Source organism: Episyrphus balteatus, chromosome 3 (assembly GCF_945859705.1).
Source record: "Episyrphus balteatus chromosome 3, idEpiBalt1.1, whole genome shotgun sequence".
In the NCBI taxonomy this organism is placed as follows: Eukaryota; Metazoa; Arthropoda; class Insecta; order Diptera; family Syrphidae; genus Episyrphus; species Episyrphus balteatus.
Window position 1 is genome coordinate 107,514,546 of NC_079136.1, and position 19,974 is coordinate 107,534,519.

The window sequence follows — 19,974 nt, forward strand, 5'->3', positions numbered from 1 at the left end:
CATCGATTGGAAAGACTTCGTTATTTATATCACTTTTGTAAAAGTTCGGGGCGCCTGCGGCGCCCCTCAATTCTTGCGCCCCTGGGCGACGGCCCAGGCTGCCCCCCCCCCCCCCCCCTAAAACCGGCCCTGTCTTCCAGCCTCAGCTCTTGGTAGAGCAAATGGAAAGGGCCTTTTTCCTTCCGCGTAAGCTTCCACAGCTTCACGCACTCACTTCTGGTTTTTTTTTTCAAGGATACATAAGGCGGCGGTATTTACTGCACTTATGTATGTCAAAACATTAGCTTCATTAGGTGTGTTTTTTATTACCACCGGTCTTAACTGGACAAAAAAAAACGCTTCGGGGCTTAACCTGAAATCTTGGCAGCACTGTATATTGAATGTTCCGAAAACAGCAGACACAACAAAAATTTACAGTTGTCATATTTTTCGCTTTCGTTATTTTCTTGTATTTTGCATGTATGTTTAACAAAGAGATACAAAAATGTATGCTAGCAAAACTATTTTAATACATTTTGTCCTTCCAAACGTGAGTTTTCACGTTTTTAAACAAATTCTAAACAATTTATGAAAAAAATAGTTTGGTAGCACAGATTTAAAACTCTTCAAAAAGTTAAGCCCAGAGAAATCTCCAGGCTATACAACTAAGCCCAAGGGGCTAAGGTGTTGTTGTATTTAACATGTAAATTGCTTAGCCCAGACTGCGTTTTTTTGTCAAGTTAAGACCGGTTGTAATAAACATCTTAATAAACTTTATTCGAAAAAAAATATTTTGAATTGTAAATATTGTCAATTATGACAACTACAAACGTCAAAATGAATGTGGAGTGTTCACACCACAGTACACATAATAAGGTAATATCTTCCGAATTGACATTGGTCGCCAAATTGTCAAAACATGACATGACCAATGTCAGCTACCGTAATTCTTAATTGTTTAAATTACCGACGAAAAACGCACAAAAACTGAAAAACCACCCACACAACTAATTTTTTAACATTTATTTACAGATTGGTGTCCATTTTTTGACAAACAAATTTTGAAGTTTTTCGGAATATATTACCTTATTATGTGTACTGTGTGTTCACACTACTTTTGTGTCTGAACACGACGGTGTGGCCTTACGTCAAAATGAGTCGGTTGACTGAGGCCAATGTGAACACCTTCAATCGCAGTAAACAGTAAATTTATTTTTGTTTTAATTTATAAAATGTCATTTAAAAAATTATAAATTGAAATAAAAACAAATTTTCTTCGTGGTTCTTCGCGGAAAATGGTCGATAATTGTTGAAAAATTAGTGGTGTGTGTGGTTTTTCGGTTTTCGTCGTTAATTTAAAACAATTTAGAATTACAGTAGCTGACATTGGTCGCCAAATTGTCATGTTTTGACAATCTGGCGACCAATGTCAGTTCGGAATATATTACCTTTTTATGTGTACTGTGAACCTAACTTACGTTAGGCATGAGTTATGGCATACCAAAGTAACCGTTTTATTGAATCATGGCTAAGTGGTATCAACTTTGCAGATAGAGTATCTCTGTAGAACGGCCCACCCTTTATATGTCGCTGGCCGAGAATTATAGGGTTGTATGTTTTATGGAAACCACCCTATAATTCTCATCCAGCGATGTATCAGAAATCCAAATTAGAGTTTTATAAATAAATCCTTTTCCTTTACTTTTAAAAAACTTATTATTAGAGAGCCGATAGTTATTGGGGTTACTTTGTGCAAGTACAAATGTTGTTGCATTTTCCTCAATATTGAGGTTTCCAGGTTTAAAACGGTGGGGATTTGATCGTTTTTTAACTGCAAATACTTTGAAAATAAACTGGCGTATAAAGTTTTTTCTTGAAGAAGGTAAAGGGAAAAGAATGTGTTGCGAATGTCATTTCTTAAAAAAAAACACCCTTTCACTCAAGATAATTTTGTACACTTTATAGATTCTTAATTCTTATACCAACCAAAACATTTAGACCAAGTTTTAAAAATTAATAAAATTTAAGTCAGCTGTTATGATACCTTCCTCACACACAAGAACTTCTTAAACACAAACATTTTATATTTGTAGAACACCCATGTCCCACTAAAATAAATTAAAACTCGTGATGTTTCAAAACCCGTGGTTCACAAACATAATTAAAGATCTTATTAATCAACGTGACCAAGGATATAGGCGGTGGGATTGACATTTCAACTGTCAGTTGTGGAAGTGTGTTAAAATTTAAGCTCCTCACAAAGTTATTAGTTTTTTGCCCAAATTTCAAATTTAAATTCAAAAATTGTTCGTTAAATGATTCTTGGCACCACTTGAATACTTTGCAACACTAAAATCATCTACTTAAACAAGGTAAAAAAGTATTTTAAGTTTTAAATCGGTGCAAAATAAAATGTTTGCATTGCGGGAATCCTCTATGAACGGCAATAAAAGAAATATAACAGAAACTTCACCGGAACTAAATAACACCACTAAGAAACACAACTCAAATTTTTTTGCGAACAAAATGGTAATCGGAAACATTGATGATTTCAAAAAACTTCTCAACGAAACAATCTACGAACAAATTAAAGATTTAGCCACTAAACTTGATGTTGCATCCTTATCCTTGGAGATGGATGCACTAAGAACGGAAAACTCACATCTGAGTAAAAAACTATCTTTTATGACGGAACGTTATGATCTTTTGGAGTCTCAAATCGAAATAATTTCGCGTAAGGCTCACGAAAACTGTATGGTGGTACACCTTCCTCTAGATAGAGAAACCGACGCAGTTCAGTTAGCAACACAAACTTGTAGGGGGCTTCTCAAGTTAAAAGAAGGTGAAGATATTCACTTAAAGAAATCCCGGGTAAAGGTAATCCAAAACACACACACCCAAAGGGGAACTGTTTTCTTGGAGCTAGAATCGTCGGATATCGTAGACGAAATAATGTCAGTAAATAGCCAACTAAAAGGAACTGGCATAAGTATATTTCGCGAACAAACTCAAATGTATCGCCAAAAAGACGAGCTCTATTTGAAATTAAAAACAAATTATCACAATTAAACGCTCAAGCAAAAATTATTATCAAAGGTGACAAAATGCAAATCAACAACCACACTTTTATTTACAAATTTGCGCGTGGCCTTATTGTCAAAACTGCAGCTGAGATGACATATATGAACAACACATGATACAACTACTAAAGATATGGCATTGCGCATGTTTGGTGTTGCTTTTCACACTTTTGTGCGCGTCGATGACGTCACTAAGTTGAGGCAAGTAGGTATTTTTGGCGCGATTTCACTCTAATTCCTGTTGGTATTGCATTTAGTATTTACTTTTAACGTGCCTTTAATTGATAAAAACTACATCAAATTGTTTTAATCGACAAGAAATTTTTTAAACTTTTAAATCCATTTATGAAAAAATAAATGTATATTAACATTTTAATATAAAAAGAAAACTGCAAACCAAAATGCTGACATGTTTTGCTTTGAATTCCTATGCTGAAGAAGAAATGTCAAACTCTTTGAGAGTCTGTGACGTAGATGCGCAGAACGAAACAAAATTATAAACGCGAGTGCGCTATCTGTTTAGTTGTATCATGTGAACAACATGTTTGGTGACAGTTCACAAGAATATTTTGACTGCAGCGATGGAGTGAAGATAGACCCGGTTGTTGATCGACAAACACCACATATCTCTCAACCGATGACAGCGCCACCAAGGCGTGAATTAATGAACCCTAATAATAATAGAAAACAATAGGAAATCAATGCCGTCTGCCAAAATATAACACTGGTCAACAAGGTTTTTGCCACAAGAACCAAAATATACTTTTCTAGTAGCTTTTAGGGTGCTGAATCAGAATCAGAAAAATTTGATTGGCCTTCGTTTTTGAAATATTACCGTTAGAAAATGTCAAAAAACGTAATTTTGGCTGTTTTCGAGGTTATGTTTTTATGTGGAGTAATTAATTGTGAATAAATTTATAACGGTGCCTATAAGAGCTAGTTTTATTCTTTCAAAAAATGTTTAAATATTTCCGATATCTCTTTTATTGCCCGAGATATTTTAAATTTAAGTAGCGGTCTTTGAATCAGAAACAACATTGGCCAACCAAATTACACTTTTTTTGCCACAAGAATCAAAATATACTTTTCTGAAGGTTTTTGGGTTGCTGAACTCGAATCCACAATCAGAAAAATTCTATTAGCCTTCGTTCTTAAAATACTACCGTTATAAAATGCAAAAAAGGGTTTTTTATAACGGTTATATTTCAAGAACGGAGGCTAATAGAATTTTTCCGATTGCGTATTTGAGTTCAGCAACTCGAAAACCTTCAGAAAAGTATATTTTGGTTCTTGTGGCAAAAATTCTGTGACCATTGACTTAAACTTTAGATTAAGTTTAGTTTCTCTTTGACTTATTAAATGAAACTTAAGATATCTCGAGCAATAAAAGAGATATCGGGAAAATTTTTAAAAGTTTTTGAAAGAAGAATATCTGTTCTTATAATAACCGTTACAAATTTGTTTACAATGAATTACCCAACATAAAAACAGTACCTCGAAAATGGCCAAAATTACGTTTTTTGACATTTTCTAACGGTAATATTTCAAAAAACGAAGGCCAGTAAAATTTTTCTGACTTCAGATTCGGATTCAGCATCCAAAAAACTACTAGAAAAGTATATTTTGGTTCTTGTGGCAAAAAAAAGTTAAATTTTGTTGACCAGTGTAATTAATTTTACTTATTTAAAAATTCTCTCATATAATATAACAGGTCTCAAAAGCAAACTTTTGCAACCAGATTTTTTTAATTACATTTTAGAATTTGATATTATCTTTCTTATTGAAACCTTTTAAGAGGAAAAAAATGAAAATGAATTTTATAAATATTTAAAAGATTATAAATTAACTTTTATTAAAGCAGTTAGATCCAATGTGCATGGGAGAGCTAGCGGAGGCATTTTATGTGGCATCAAAACTAAAATTAATCATTTCGTTCATTGTAAACTTGTTGAAAATAGGCTTGTTGTTAAAATTTCTACCAACCAACGTCAATTCAATATTTTGCCGGTGTACCTTAATTGCAATAGCTGGTTGAATGATTTTGAAAATGTACGCAATTTCTTAAACAATTCTTCGTTGAAAAATGTAATGATTGTCGGTGATCTTAACGCGCGAATTGGTGAATTTCAGAACTCTCCTGCTCATATATTACTTGATTTGATGATTTTTGATGAGGTGAGAAATTCAAAGGATGAAACCCTTAACAGAAATGGTAGACTTTTAACGGAATTGCTAGAAGATTTTGGGTTGTTTGTATTAAATGGGGTAACAAGCGGTGACAAATATGGCGAACTTACTTTTATCAGCGGTCAAGGGCAATCAGTAATCGACTATTGTGCAATATCTGGAGAGTGGTGTAAATCAGTTGAAGACTTCCAGGTGCACTTATCTAGTTTTTCAGCTCACTTGCCACTATTTGTCAAAGTACGCTTCCACGAGAACATACAGCAGACGAACGTAGATATCCCTCGAAAACTCAGATGGTTTGAAAATAAAGCTTCTCGGTACAAATCTCTTTTGAATCAGCATTGCAATCTTCTCCCTCTTCAAGATGAGAGCAATGTTGAACAAATTGAGGAAAGCATTACTAGAGTAATTTAGGCTTCAGCTGTATCTACAAGCACTAGCTCTACGCTCAATTTTAAAAATAAATGGTTTGATAAAGACTGTGTTAAACTTCGTAAGCTCTCATTCAAGTACTTGAAACTCTTTAGAAGAACTAACTCGGTTGCGTTTAAAAATATGTACTTACACTCAAACAAATAATTCAAACAATTATGTCACGAGAAAAAAAGGCTTTATCTAAAAAATCTTGCAATGAACTTGCAGCACTCCAAAAATTCCAAAGAATTTTGGAATAATGTAAGAGAGTTAGGTGGGCAAAGTAGAAGTATGAAGATTTCTCTCGAAGCTGAGACTTTAGCTGCTCATTTTAAAACTCTATTGTCAGCGGAGGAGAATCTTCATACTTTTAGCTTTGCGCTACAAAATGAAGTTGTATTTGAACTAGACTGTCCGATTTCTTGTGAAGAGCTTGATTCAGTTCTGCTGGTTATGAAAAACAATAAGGCCCCGGGTTGTGATGGCATTCCAGTCGAAATCTTTAAAAACGGAACAGTACAACTGAAAAATTATATTGTGGATTATTTCAACAAGATATATAATAATGCTTGCGTTCCTTCTGGTTTTAACAAATCGCTTATTTTTGCAATATTTAAAAAAGGCGATGCTTCCCAAGCAGAAAATTATAGGGGAATCTCCATTCTAAATTCTCTCAGAAAGATCTTTGCCACAACTCTTTATGTTAGGCTTTCTACGTGGATAGAAAATTTTAATCGTCTCAGCATTTTTCAAGCAGGGTTTCGTTCCGGGTTTTCAACAATTGACCACATTTTCGCACTAACTAGCATAGCCAGAAAATATATTGAAATGAATAAAAAGTTATATGTTTGTTTTGTAGACTTCAAAGCAGCCTTTGACACAGTCAACAGGCAAGCTTTGATCTACAAACTGGCGTCGCTTGGAATATCCAGAAAGTTCTTGGTAGTATATGCGAAATTATTATCTTCCTCTAGTGCAACCGTGTGGGATGGATCCAAGCTGTCTGAATAGTTCCCAACTTCTGCAGGTGTTCCTCAGGGGTGCATTTTAAGCCCTATACTCTTCGCACTATACATTGACTCCATTTCTGAAATTCTTCCGGGTGGCGTTAGCTTCGCTGGTCAGCTAATAAAGGTTCTCCTTTATGCTGATGACTTGGTGTTGCTGGCAGAGAATCCTTCAACTCTGCAATTGCAAATAAACAAACTTCAGGCTTTCTGTGAGACATGGGATGTACATATCAACGTCTTGAAAACAAAAGTTATGGTTTTCGAGAACCGAAGGAGTAGAAGAGTGGAGACTTGGAGACTCAATAACCAGTCGATAGAAGTAGTTCCTGAGTTCAAATACCTTGGCGTGCTGTTGTCTAGCAACTTAAACTTTCGAAATCATGTGAAAGAAAAAAGTAGAGAAGCAAAGCTGGCACTCAACATAATGTGGCCAAAATTCTTCGCAAACCAAAACATTGATCTGTCCTCAAAGTATAATGTATTCAATGCCACAGTCAACACTTGTATGTGCTACGGGGTGCAGGCATTTGGAGTAGACCCCTTTGAAGATTTCGAAACTGTACAGAGGTACTTTTTCAAGCGTTTATTCCGTCTACCAAACGCTACTCCTACCTACGCAATTCATGTGGAATCAGGTTTGCCACCCATTTATTTGCAAAATCTGAAAGCTCATTCTGTATTTTTAATAAAAGTAATGAAGAGAAGTGAAAATAGTTTACATAGGGCAGTGTTAACTAGGCTATTGCAAGCAAATGCTTATCCATTCAGAAATTGGCAACAGCTGGCGTTATCTCATGATATCGATTTATCTTTATCGGAAAATAACGTTAGCGACTGGCAAAATATGTTCGCAAGGGTCATAGCTAAAGAAGATGACAAAATATACGACCAATTTTTAACAAGAGCGTCCTCATCACCTTCCAGATTTATTTACCGCAACCTTAACCACCAAATGTTAACCATTGAATGCTATTTCAACACAAAATCTTCGTCAAAAGTTATAAGCACCATATTCAGAGCTAGAGTTGAATTATTAAATTTGAATTTCATGCCACATAGAGTCGATCTTCAGCAAACTTGTGATCTTTGTAACAGGAGAGAGTCTGAAAATATTTACCACTTCATTGCTGTATGCCCAATTCTACAAGAAATCCGAAGATTACATTTCCAAGAAAGTTTTCTGTCCGTAAACAGTTTTTACGAAATATTAAATGGCGCCCGTGGTTGGCTCACCTTGTATAAATATTGCAATCATGCTATGACTTATCGTAATAGTTTTTTGTTAAATAAGTTCTTACAACAAGTCTCTATTCAATTTAAGGGCTGCAAATTATTGCTTTTAATCAAATCTTTATGTTTCAAATCATTAAAATTGTTATTCTTTTTATTTTTTTTTTTATGTTTTAAATCATTAAAATTACTAGTTTTTTATGTTTCAAATCATTAAAATTGCTCAAACGTTTCTCGCTCTCCCATAATTTAATTAAAAAAAAAAAAAATGTTTCAATTTAAAAAAAACTTAAAAAATTTAAAAAATTTTAAAAAATATTAAAAATTTAAAATACCTAATTGAAAATTTAAAAAATTTAAAATTTTAAAATTAAAAATTTAGTATTTAATACTTAAAATTTAAAATTATATACAAATTTATTCCTCATATCTATGTTAATATAAACTTTTGTCTAATATTTTGTGTAATATTTATTTATGTGATTTATTATTTCAAATTTATTGTAAATCTTTTTGATACATCTTCTCTTTATATAATTTTATTTATTTTACTGAAATGTCATTTCCGGCAGACGGCAGCATTGTCATGTCCGTATTTCCAATAGAAAAAAATTGTAATTTATCTAATGAATAAAGGAAGAATCTAATCTAATCTAATCTATAGGCGGTGGGTTCGTACTCGGGTTATTGAATTTCAGGAAGTCTATAAAGCATTGCGTAATAGAGTGGTCTTAGAGATAAGATACCTTCGACAAAAAACTCAGCAGAATTGCCCTCTTTTACCAAAACGTAAGGGGGTTACGCAGCAAAGCCGCTGACATTTTCATGAATTCACAAACATTTCCACATGATATATTTATTTTAACAGAAACTTGGTGAAATGCTAGCTTTTTAGACACGGAACTATTTTGTCAAGAGTTCTTAGTTTACAGAAAAGATCGCCACGCCGGAAATGCAAAGGAACTCGGAGGAGGTGTCTTAGTAGCGGTTCGAAATAAATTTGTTTCTTCTTCCATATCATTCCCGTTTAAGCTCTCAATTGACTTAATCTGCGTTAAAATTTCTTCAATGACTAAATCAATTTATATTCTAAATGTATATATCCCTCCAAAAAGTACATCATCCTCTTATACAGAGCTTTCGATGGCTTTAGATTACGTACTTGACCTGTCTTGCTCCAATAGCAACATATTACTTTTAGGAGACTTCAATTTACCTCACATTGATTGGGTCCCTTCCGATGATGAAACATATCAAGAAGCTTCACTAACATCTTCACAAAATGAGCTTGCTTTATTAGACAAAATCTTGTATACTGACTTAAGCTGTATTAAAAACTATAAAAATCGAATTCTCGATTTAGTATTTTCCTCTGACGCTATTAGTACTCTTGTTCTAGAGTCTAGAACTGGTATCACTAACATAGACGGTTACCATCCACCTTTGGATATCTTCTTTGACTGGAGCAATCATATTACTGAAAACAGTAATGATTTTGATTGCTCTTATACTCTTGATTTTAAAAAAGCAAATTTCGAGTTGCTTTCTAAAAACATATCAAGTTCAGGGATAGAAAATATACTTACATTATCTAATATTGATGAAGCAGTTACAAATTTTTATAACATCCTTAACAGCTGCCTTGTAAATTCCATTTCCATGAAAAAATCAAATAATAATAATAATAATTTTAGTCACCCTTGGTACACAAAAGACCTTAAAATACTAAGAAATAAACGAAATAAAGCATGGAAACTTTTTTTAAGAACCCTTTCACCAGTTGATCACGCTTCTTACGTTGAACTATTTGAAGAATTCAAAACTCATTCAAAAAATTTGTACACCGACTATATGATTGAGAAAGGAAATTCCCTAAGAAAAGATCCAAAGTCATTTTGGAACCTTGTTAACTCAAAGAAAAACTCAGATGGATATCCGGCAAACTTCATTCATGACGATATTACATTACATCAAACATTTGACATTTGCAATGCTTTCGCCAATAACTTTCGTAATTCATTTGTTAATGAGACTGTTGATGTTGACGAAATCTATTTCAAAAATTTACATTCATATTCCGAAACGAGTTGTACGAACATCCCTGTACTGCAAAGTACTGTGTTAGACCTTCTTTCATCCTTAAATGATGATTGTTCTGCTGGCCCAGATGGTGTGCCACCAATAGTATTAAAAAACTGTAGAAACTCCCTAGTTCAGCCTCTAACATTTTTATTCAAACTTTCCATCAAGTCAGGAAAATTTCCCTCCATCTGGAAAAAGTCATTCCTCACTCCTGTTTTCAAGAAGGATGATAAGACAGATATAAAGAATTATAGGCCTATTTCGAAACTATCCTGCATTCCAAAGGTTTTTGAGCAAGTTGTTTGTGATAGTCTAGCATTTTATAGTAAAAATCTGATAAGTGAAAAGCAGCATGGCTTTGTAAGAAAAAGATCTACTACAACTAATCTTCTTAGCTTCTTAAATAAATGTTCAAATGCATTAGAAAAAGGTAATGAAGTTGACTGCGTTTACACTGACTTTTCAAAGGCATTTGATCAACTTAGTCATAAAATAATAATCTTCAAATTAAAAGCTTTTGGTTTTCCACGTATTTTTATTGCCTGGGTAGAATCTTATCTTAACCAAAGATCCTATCAGGTCAAATTTAGAAACTGTCTTTCAGATCTTTTATAGCCAACTCTGGCGTCCCTCAGGGAAGTCACCTAGGCCCATTTTTATTCATTTTAGCTATAAACGATGTAATCTCGTGCATAACTTCAAGTGATATTCTCATATTTGTTGATGATATGAAGATTTTTAAAGAAATTAAGTCTGACAATGACCGTATACTTCTACAAAGCGATATTAACAGTTTTAATGTTTGGTGTGGTAAAAATGGCCTTTCACTTAACCCAGCTAAATGAAAAACAATTACATTCTCGAGAAAACGAGTCATTAATATTTTTGATTACTACATCTTGCAACATAAGCTATGTCGAGTATTTAGCTTCAAAGACTTGGGTGTCCAATTTAGTTCAAATTTAGGATTTACTGAACACATCAATTTTATAGTAAATAAAGCGAGCTCAATGCTTGGTTTTATTAAACGTTGGGCAAAGGAATTTGATGATCCATTTGTTACTCTATCTTTGTACAACTGCTACGTTCGACCCCATCTTGAGTACGCTTCTCAAGTATGGAGTCCTTTTTATGAAGTTCATAAAAACCGAATCGAATCTATTCAACACAATTTTGTACGCTTCGCTCTAAAAGGTCTTCCTTGGACCGACCCTTTCAACTTGCCACCTTATGAACATCGCATTCAACTTCTTCAGATACAAACTTTAGCACAGAGACGTGTAAATAATGATTTAATCTTTCTATATCAGCTTATTAATTCCCAAATTGACGCCCCTGATCTATTAGCTTGTATTGGTATAAATTATCCGGGTGGATCTCACCTCCTACGAAGATTTGAACCTTTGCATATCGACTTTCATAGAACAAACTATGGTATTAATGAGCCTCTTAGTCGCATGAGTAAACTTTTTAACTTGAACCATTCATCCTTAGACTTTAATTTGACGAAAATGGGTTTAAAAACATTGTTTCGAACCAGTGCTCCACAGTCGTGACTGTTAATCAATGTTTTAAATAAATTATACATGTTGGATTTTTTGTACTAATAATTTTATAACTTGTAAATTTGTTCGTAATTATTTTGTTTTATATTGTGCATGTGGGAGGTTGTATTTTTTGTCTACTAACCACTAACATGCACTTATGATGAGCCTCTGATTGTAGTTAAAAGCTTGTTCTAAGCTTACTACATCAAAGAATCTGAAGTGAAAAGAACAGCAAAAAAACATCATTTTGCAAGTCACCTTCAAACCAAAAAGGATGGTAAGAAGCTTTGGAAAAATTTACGTGAACTTGGGAAACGAAGACCTCAATCTCAACCTAATATTGACAGTGATGAATTAAATCAAAAATTCCTAAATCCTCTTTCTATCCCACTATTGGTTCATAATGAGGTTCCAGCTGTTTCCCCTTCACGTTCATCATTTTGTTTTTCTGGTGTAAGCGATCTTGATGTTTTGGAATGCATTCTTTCAGTGAAATCAAATGCAGTCGGAGTTGATGAAATTAATCCCTTCTTTCTTAAAGCCATAATGCCATATCTGCTGCCTTTCGTTACACACATCCTCAACAGTGTTCTTACCACCGGTATCTTTCCAAGTCAATGGAAATTGGTCAAAATTATACCCATTCCAAAAAATGCAGTATGCAATGAATTAAGACCGATCTCTACTCTCCCCTTCCTTTCTAAAGTTTGCGAAAGAGTATGAGGAATAAACTGTTAGTTGACATTCAGTCGGGATTTCGACCCAAACACAGTTGCACTACTGCGCTTATGAAAGTGGTCGAGGATATCAGGAAAAGTCTTGACGACAATGATGATACCTTTTTGGTCCTTCTAGACTTTTCGAAAGCCTTTGACATAGTCAATCATTCTCTCCTTCTAAGAAAACTACAGTTCTCCTTCAATCTGTCTTCTGACGCAATCAAACTAATTGCATCCTACATAGGTGGCAGAATGCAAGCTGTGTATTTTGCTGATAATTATTCAAGCTTCCTTCCTGTTCCCCGAGGTGTTCCCCAAGGATCCATACTGGCACCACTCCTCTTCTCCCTATATATAAATGAAATCGCGTCCATCATTTCACAATCATCTAGGCACTTTTACGCCGATGACATCCAAATATATAAAAGCTGTTCACTCGGCCTAATTGAGAATTGCATATTCACAATTAATGAGGAGCTTGGTTTGATTTTTGGTTGGTCAAGTAGCAACGGCTTAAGTCTCAATCCCAATAAATGCAAATGTTTGGTAATTTCGAAAAAAACCCTTGGGTTTAACCTACTTCCCACAAATTACATTAAACAATATTGCACTAGAATTCGTAAGCACAGCTAAGAATTTAGGAATGATCTTTAACCGAACGCTAACATGGAACAATCATATTTACTCTATTGTCGGAAAAACTTATTGAGTTCTCCGCACTCTTTGGACTTTCCAACAATACACCCCAATAAATACACGATTTATGCTGGCATGAACCCTAATAATACCCGTACTTACTCAGGGTTGTGAAATTTTCCTAAACTGTGATTCGTTTTGTAAAAAAAAACTAAAAGTCGCTTTCAATAGCACCATTCGTTATATCTACGGACTTAGAAAATATGATCATGTTTCGCACTTGAGTATGAGCCTTAAAATGCTTTATAATATATTTCAATCACGCGAACCAAATTATTATTATTATATGAGATTCTTCGCTTCGCAGAATCAAACCGTGCGATCTATTTAATACTCCCCAGATTCAACTGCCTGACATCTGAACGACAATTCTTCATCGCCGCCATCCGACTCTGGAACTCACTCCCATCTTCTCTGAGAAAAATAAGTAGCATCAATCATTTTCACATAGAACTAATGGAATTTTTAAAACAACAAAGCAACTAACTTAACCTTTTATAGTCTATCTTTTTTTTCTATCTCTTTCTTTCTAAGCTTCAATTTCCTTATCTATTTTTTGCCATCTAGGTTTACATCTATTTATTATCAAGGGGCACGGTAGTGCCCAGCCAAGTTCTCTAGCAACTTTGGCACTACACCCTTATTAACAGGAAACAACTCAGGCCATTTTCACCCCCCCCCCCCCTAATTTCCACACCAAAGATGCTAGAAATTTCAAACTCGCTACATTTGTTGAGGTGGTCAAAATCAAACTCCTCACAAAATTTCAGCTTTTTACGATGAGTAGTTCCTGAGATATAGGGCTTCAAAAATTGCAAAAACCGTAACTGACTGACTGACTGACTGACTGACTGACTGACTGACTGACTGACTGACTGACTGACTGACTGACTGACTGACTGACTGACTGACTGACTGACTGACTGACTGACTGACTGACTGACTGACTGACTGACTGACTGACTGACTGACTGACTGACTGACTGACTGACTGACTGACTGACTGACTGACTGACTGACTGACTGACTGACTGACTGACTGACTGACTGACTGACTGACTGACTGACTGACTGACTGACTGACTGACTGACTGACTGACTGACTGACTGACTGACTGACTGACTGACTGACTGACTGACTGACTGACTGACTGACTGACTGACTGACTGACTGACTGACTGACTGACTGACTGACTGACTGACTGACTGACTGACTGACTGACTGACTGACTGACTGACTGACTGACTGACTGACTGACTGACTGACTGACTGACTGACTGACTGACTGACTGACTGACTGACTGACTGACTGACTGACTGACTGACTGACTGACTGACTGACTGACTGACTGACTGACTGACTGACTGACTGACTGACTGACTGACTGACTCACTCACTCACTCACTCACTCACTCACTCACTCACTCACTCACTCACTCACTCACTCACTCACTCACTCACTCACTCACTCACTCACTCACTCACTCACTCACTCACTCACTCACTCACTCACTCACTCACTCACTCACTCACTCACTCACTCACTCACTCACTCACTCACTCACTCACTCACTCACTCACTCACTCACTCACTCACTCACTCACTCACTCACTCACTCACTCACTCACTCACTCACTCACTCACTCACTCACTCACTCACTCACTCACTCACTCACTCACTCACTCACTCACTCACTCACTCACTCACTCACTCACTCACTCACTCACTCACTCACTCACTCACTCACTCACTCACTCACTCACTCACTCACTCACTCACTCACTCACTCACTCACTCACTCACTCACTCACTCACTCACTCACTCACTCACTCACTCACTCACTCACTCACTCACTCACTCACTCACTCACTCACTCACTCACTCACTCACTCACTCACTCACTCACTCACTCACTCACTCACTCACTCACTCACTCACTCACTCACTCACTCACTCACTCACTCACTCACTCACTCACTCACTCACTCACTCACTCACTCACTCACTCACTCACTCACTCACTCACTCACTCACTCACTCACTCACTCACTCACTCACTCACTCACTCACTCACTCACTCACTCACTCACTCACTCACTCACTGACAGATCATCAAAATTATGGAGAACTTCCCGCTATCGTAGAAACTTGAAATTTTACACGGTGATAGGACTTGTGATGTATACAAAGGAAAAAATCTGAGATTTTCAATTCAGGGGGCGTGGTATCCGCCCATTTCCGCTGAATTTTCATCAAATATTATAGAACACTTCTGATTATCGTAGAATCTTGAAATTTGGTAGAATGGTAGAGCTGGTAGTTTACACAAAGAAAAAAATTTAAAATTTGATAATTTTAGCCAGGGGGCGTGGCATCCTCCCATTTCCGCTGAATTTTCATCAAATAATATAGAGCACTTCTGATTATCGTAGAATCTTGAAATTTGGTAGAATGGTAGTTTATACAAAGGAGAAAATTTAAAATCTGAGAATTTAAATCCGGGGGCGTGCCAACCGCCCATTTTCACTGAATTCTCATCAAATGCAGAGATTTTCAATTCTACAGCCATACCTTGCAAAAAGTAGTGAAATCACAACAAAAACATTACTGTTAAAAAGAGAGCCAAGTTCTCCTATGTTGAAATTATGCTGGCACAAAAAGTATTGAGATGTAAAAGTGTACCAAGTTCTTAAGTTTGGGTTCAAATTCAAATTATCAATGAAATTTTGATTGTTTACTTGGCAATTTTTGAAATAACTTTAAAAATCGGTAATTAAAAGAAAAATTGTCAAGAAAACAATCAAAATTTCATTGATACGAATTTGAACCCAAACTTAAGAACTTGGTATACTTTTACATCTCAATACTTTTTGTGCCAGCATAATTTCAACATAGGAGAACTTGGCTCTCTTTTTAACAGTAATGTTTTTGTTGTGATTAATATTATATTATCCTTTTCAATTTAACTGTCCATAATAAAGGACTAAACATGTACAATAATGTTTTTATATTCCATGTATTATATTATTCACAAACTTGCACTGTTTTATAAGATTTATCTTACTGTGTTAGTATATAAAAATACGTAATAAATGAAAATAATAAATGAAATTTTCAACTTCTAGATTTTCTATTAAATTTTTTACTTTGAACATGACTTTTTTGCAAAAAATTAAAAAACTGATAAAATCAAAATCCATGATACTTTTCAAGGTTCGTATGGTTAATTCTTTCTCAGAATTCTTTAGTTAATTTAACGTATTTGTAGGTTCTGTTCAATCAAAATGCTAAAGAAAAAGGATAAAATTCCAATGTGAAGAATTTGGAACCATGATTACAAGACACGACACGAGCTAACCAGATGTTAAGGCCGTGTGTGAATTGCGTTAAATTGTTAACACAGTGTAAAATTTTTGACACTAATGAGATGAATAAAAAATTTTCAGCTGTTAAAAATTTATTGGGTTCTGGGACCTGGTTAAATTTTTTTTGCAGATGGTTTTGTTTGGTTTTTTTTTTTTTTATTAAAAAGGAGTATCATCGCAGAAAAAAGGCAAACAAAATTCTAAACAATAGATTTTTTTTTTGGAATTTTTTTGTTCACTATTTAACGCAATTCACACACGGCCTAAATACACCTACGTACGTTAAAAAAAATGATTTTGCGATTAATTTGCCGACTCGGCAAATCGTACCACGTACGGGACATGAGCTAGCCAAATTTTAAATACATACACCCTTGTATGTACGTAAAAAAATGATTTGGCGGTCAACTTGCAGACTAAAGGGCCCAACCCATAGAATCCATTGCGTCCGTTCCGTCGAAGTTTTCAACTGACAGCTCGATAAAATACACACGTTCTAATGGGAAGCGACCCATAAGCGACGGATCGGACGGAGACGGACGGATTCGACGGAAGAAGTAGCCCAACTTTCTACTTTTTCATCCGTCGTATACTTTGACATTGGTTGTCAACAATAGATCAGTTCGATTTTCTGTTTCTGAGTGCTCACCGGGGAATTTCAGAAATAAGAACTGTGTTCTTTTATCTCCGATGTTATGAATTGTGAACTTTAATTGTATATTTTTGAAGAAAATTTAATAAAAGTAACATTTAATGATATATCTAATAAATTATATCAATTAAATACTTAAATTTTGTTGTAGAGTTCAATTTTACTATGCCAAAGTCATACCTACAACTCATAATTTGTTATAAAAAATTGTTTTTAACTGAAATGCAAGTACCTACATGAAATCTAGTCGCGCATTTTATTTTATTAAAAAAAAGAACAACAATAATAGTTAAAAATTTCTTCCATCAGAACTTCCTTAGTGCACATTCAGCGATAAAATATCGAATACACCTTGGAATTTGAAGTGAGCTGTCAAAAAGCAATCCGTCATACGACGTATTCTATGGGTCACCCCTTTCTGTCCCATCCTTCAACTTCAACGTTTGGATTGACGGAACGGACGCAACGGATTCTATGGGTTGGGGCCTTAATTGCCGACTCAGCAAATCGTAACTCGTACGCGACACGAGCTAGCCAGATTTTAAATACATACACCTATGCATAGAGGAAGGAATACCTAGAGAGCCTATAGTACTCTCATGAAGTAGAATTTTCTGTTTGGCGTCGCCACCGCTGGGATCGCTAGTTTATTTTATATTTGAACCTTATGCAGAAAATTGAAATGCAGATCTACCAAAAGATGTCGCTATAGTATTTTCTTCGATTGATACCCTTCAAGCAAGAAAACGGAGTCCAGAAAAGACAGTCCGACCTCCGACCGAGAAAAGCGGGGTTGCACTCACACACTTGCAACTTTTTGTGTATGAACACAAAGTCTAAGAGAATCGTGGTGAAAACTGAGAAAAGGAGAAAAAAGTAGACAGACATAGCCAACAAGAGCAAAAGCGTCATTTTGTTATTTTTTGTTGAAGTGTTTAGTCGCGTCGTGTCTCGTGTCGTTGTTAATAAAATATAAGTATAATTATAAACAATTATATCAAACTATTAACAATATGGAAACAAAAAAAGGTATGTTGTATATATCGCTCAAAGTGTTTGGATTTAAGTGATGTGTTTCTGTTTGTGTTGTAGATGTAATCTCTAATGATGAAGAAAAAGGCAGAAGAAGGCGAAACATGCGATTGGTAATCTAAAGAAACACCAACAACAGCAGCAACAACAAATAAATAAAAGGAAAAAAATGTATTGTATTTTATATTGTATTAAAATTAAATAAAAAAAAACAGTTTCAGTGAAAAAAAAAATATCTTTGTTCTTTTTTTGGTCGCAAATGCGAAACGTCATCCCTTTTTTATTCCTCTTTCTGGTAGGTTTTCGCTGCTCCGACTCAGGTCCGCCTTCGGCTCCGTTTTCTCGGAATGGAGATTTTCACCACACTAATACATATGCAATCGACTTCGCGGTGATTATAATTTCCATACTAATTTGAGCCGCCTTCGGACCAGTTTCTGATCCGAAGTCGGACTCAGCTCCTCCTCAGGCGGAGCGGATTCGGACCGAGGTCGGACCTCTTTGCTTGAAGGGTAGTACTATAGAAATATATATACAATGGGTATAATGCGTTTAATACCTCCCTTTCACCAGTAGATGTCCTCACAAACAGGTTTGTGCTTTGAATTTAAACATGATTTTGGTTTGTACATGAACTGGAATAGCTCAAATAGCTCACCCCAGACACCCACCTTTCAATAAATATGTACAGAAATAAAAAAAAAAGGTTCGTGTTTTGAATTTATTATATTATTTTTTTATGAATTAATTCCTCTACTGAGCACTTAAATTTTTTTTAATTGTTTTGAGCACAACTCCACAGTTGAATGTGTTGGTGCCATTTAAAATGCACGGGAAAACTACCACATATAAGCACTGTGGAGTTTTTCCTCTCATTGCAGCTTGTAGGGTGGAAGAGAAAAACCAACCGAAGTCGCGTCTCTAGGTATTCCTTCCTCTATGGTTTGTTCTATGAAAGTCAACGTGTAAAAGTTCAAATCATCGAAGGTGGCGAGACGTGAGACCTTCCACGATAAATTAATCTCGATACAGGCTAACAAGATTGGAGCATCAATGTGTCCATTAAGAAGTTGATGGAGAAATATTAGATCGCCTTTGATATAGAGTTTGAATCTGAAGAAGTTGGATCCTTTGTTCATATGGAGGCAGGTTATAGGGATCAGACCAAGGAAGTCCCTTTAGTGCGAATCGTATGAAATTATGTTGAATTGATTCAATACGCTTTTATGAATTTCATAAAATGGAGTCCATACTTGGGAAGCATATTCGAGATAACATAGGGGTCGTTAAATTCCTTTGCCCAACGTTTTCTAAAACCGAGCATAGAGTTCGCTTCATTTATTATGTAGTTGATGTGTTCAGTGAATTCTAAATTTGAGCTAAAGTAGATACGATTTGTATTGAATTCGTTGAAAGTGCGTTCCATTGAAAATCGCTAGTAAACTAATAGAAGTACTTTGCCACCTCCCAACGGAACAGGGCTAATATAATTCGTATCTTTACAACAGTACTCACATGCAGGCATCAAACGAAACCTCCCAAGTGTAGTTTCCGGTGGACCAGTCGATGCAGATGTGACGCGAAAGCGACCACGACGAGCAGCGGCAACTTCATCATAACCTCCACTGCCACCCGGCATTTTAATGTAAATTTATCTGAAAAGAATTGAACATTTGATAGAATTTTGAAACAGATCATAACAGAATCGCTGATTGTTAGAACAAACAAAACAAGTACAAAAATATCAAAATTTGGAGAAAACAACGTACTGTTTTACAGAAAATAACCCTTTGGCTAAATAATGTACCTATTGCGTGACTTGTCAGTTGTCACTAACCTTTTTGTTTATTACTATTTCATAAGAAAGAATTAATAAAACTGTTATTAATATTTCACACCACTGTAATGTACATTTGAATATCGTAAGCACTGTTTCCATAAAATTTTCTGAAATCGGGAGATTACCACATCAAAA

At 35.3% G+C, this 19,974-nt stretch overlaps 1 protein-coding gene across 2 annotated transcripts in view; it reads right to left on the reverse strand.

Moving 5' to 3' along the window:
* LOC129914492 (uncharacterized) overlaps positions 1 to 19,974 on the reverse strand; it is a 487,839-nt gene that overhangs the window by 446,940 nt on the left and 20,925 nt on the right. For both annotated transcript variants that reach the window (XM_055993781.1, XM_055993782.1), the window contains one exon: positions 19,515 to 19,654. In XM_055993781.1, coding sequence (XP_055849756.1) covers positions 19,515 to 19,638 — 124 coding nt within the window. In that variant the 5' untranslated portion in view covers positions 19,639 to 19,654. The remainder of the gene's footprint in view (positions 1 to 19,514; positions 19,655 to 19,974) is intronic.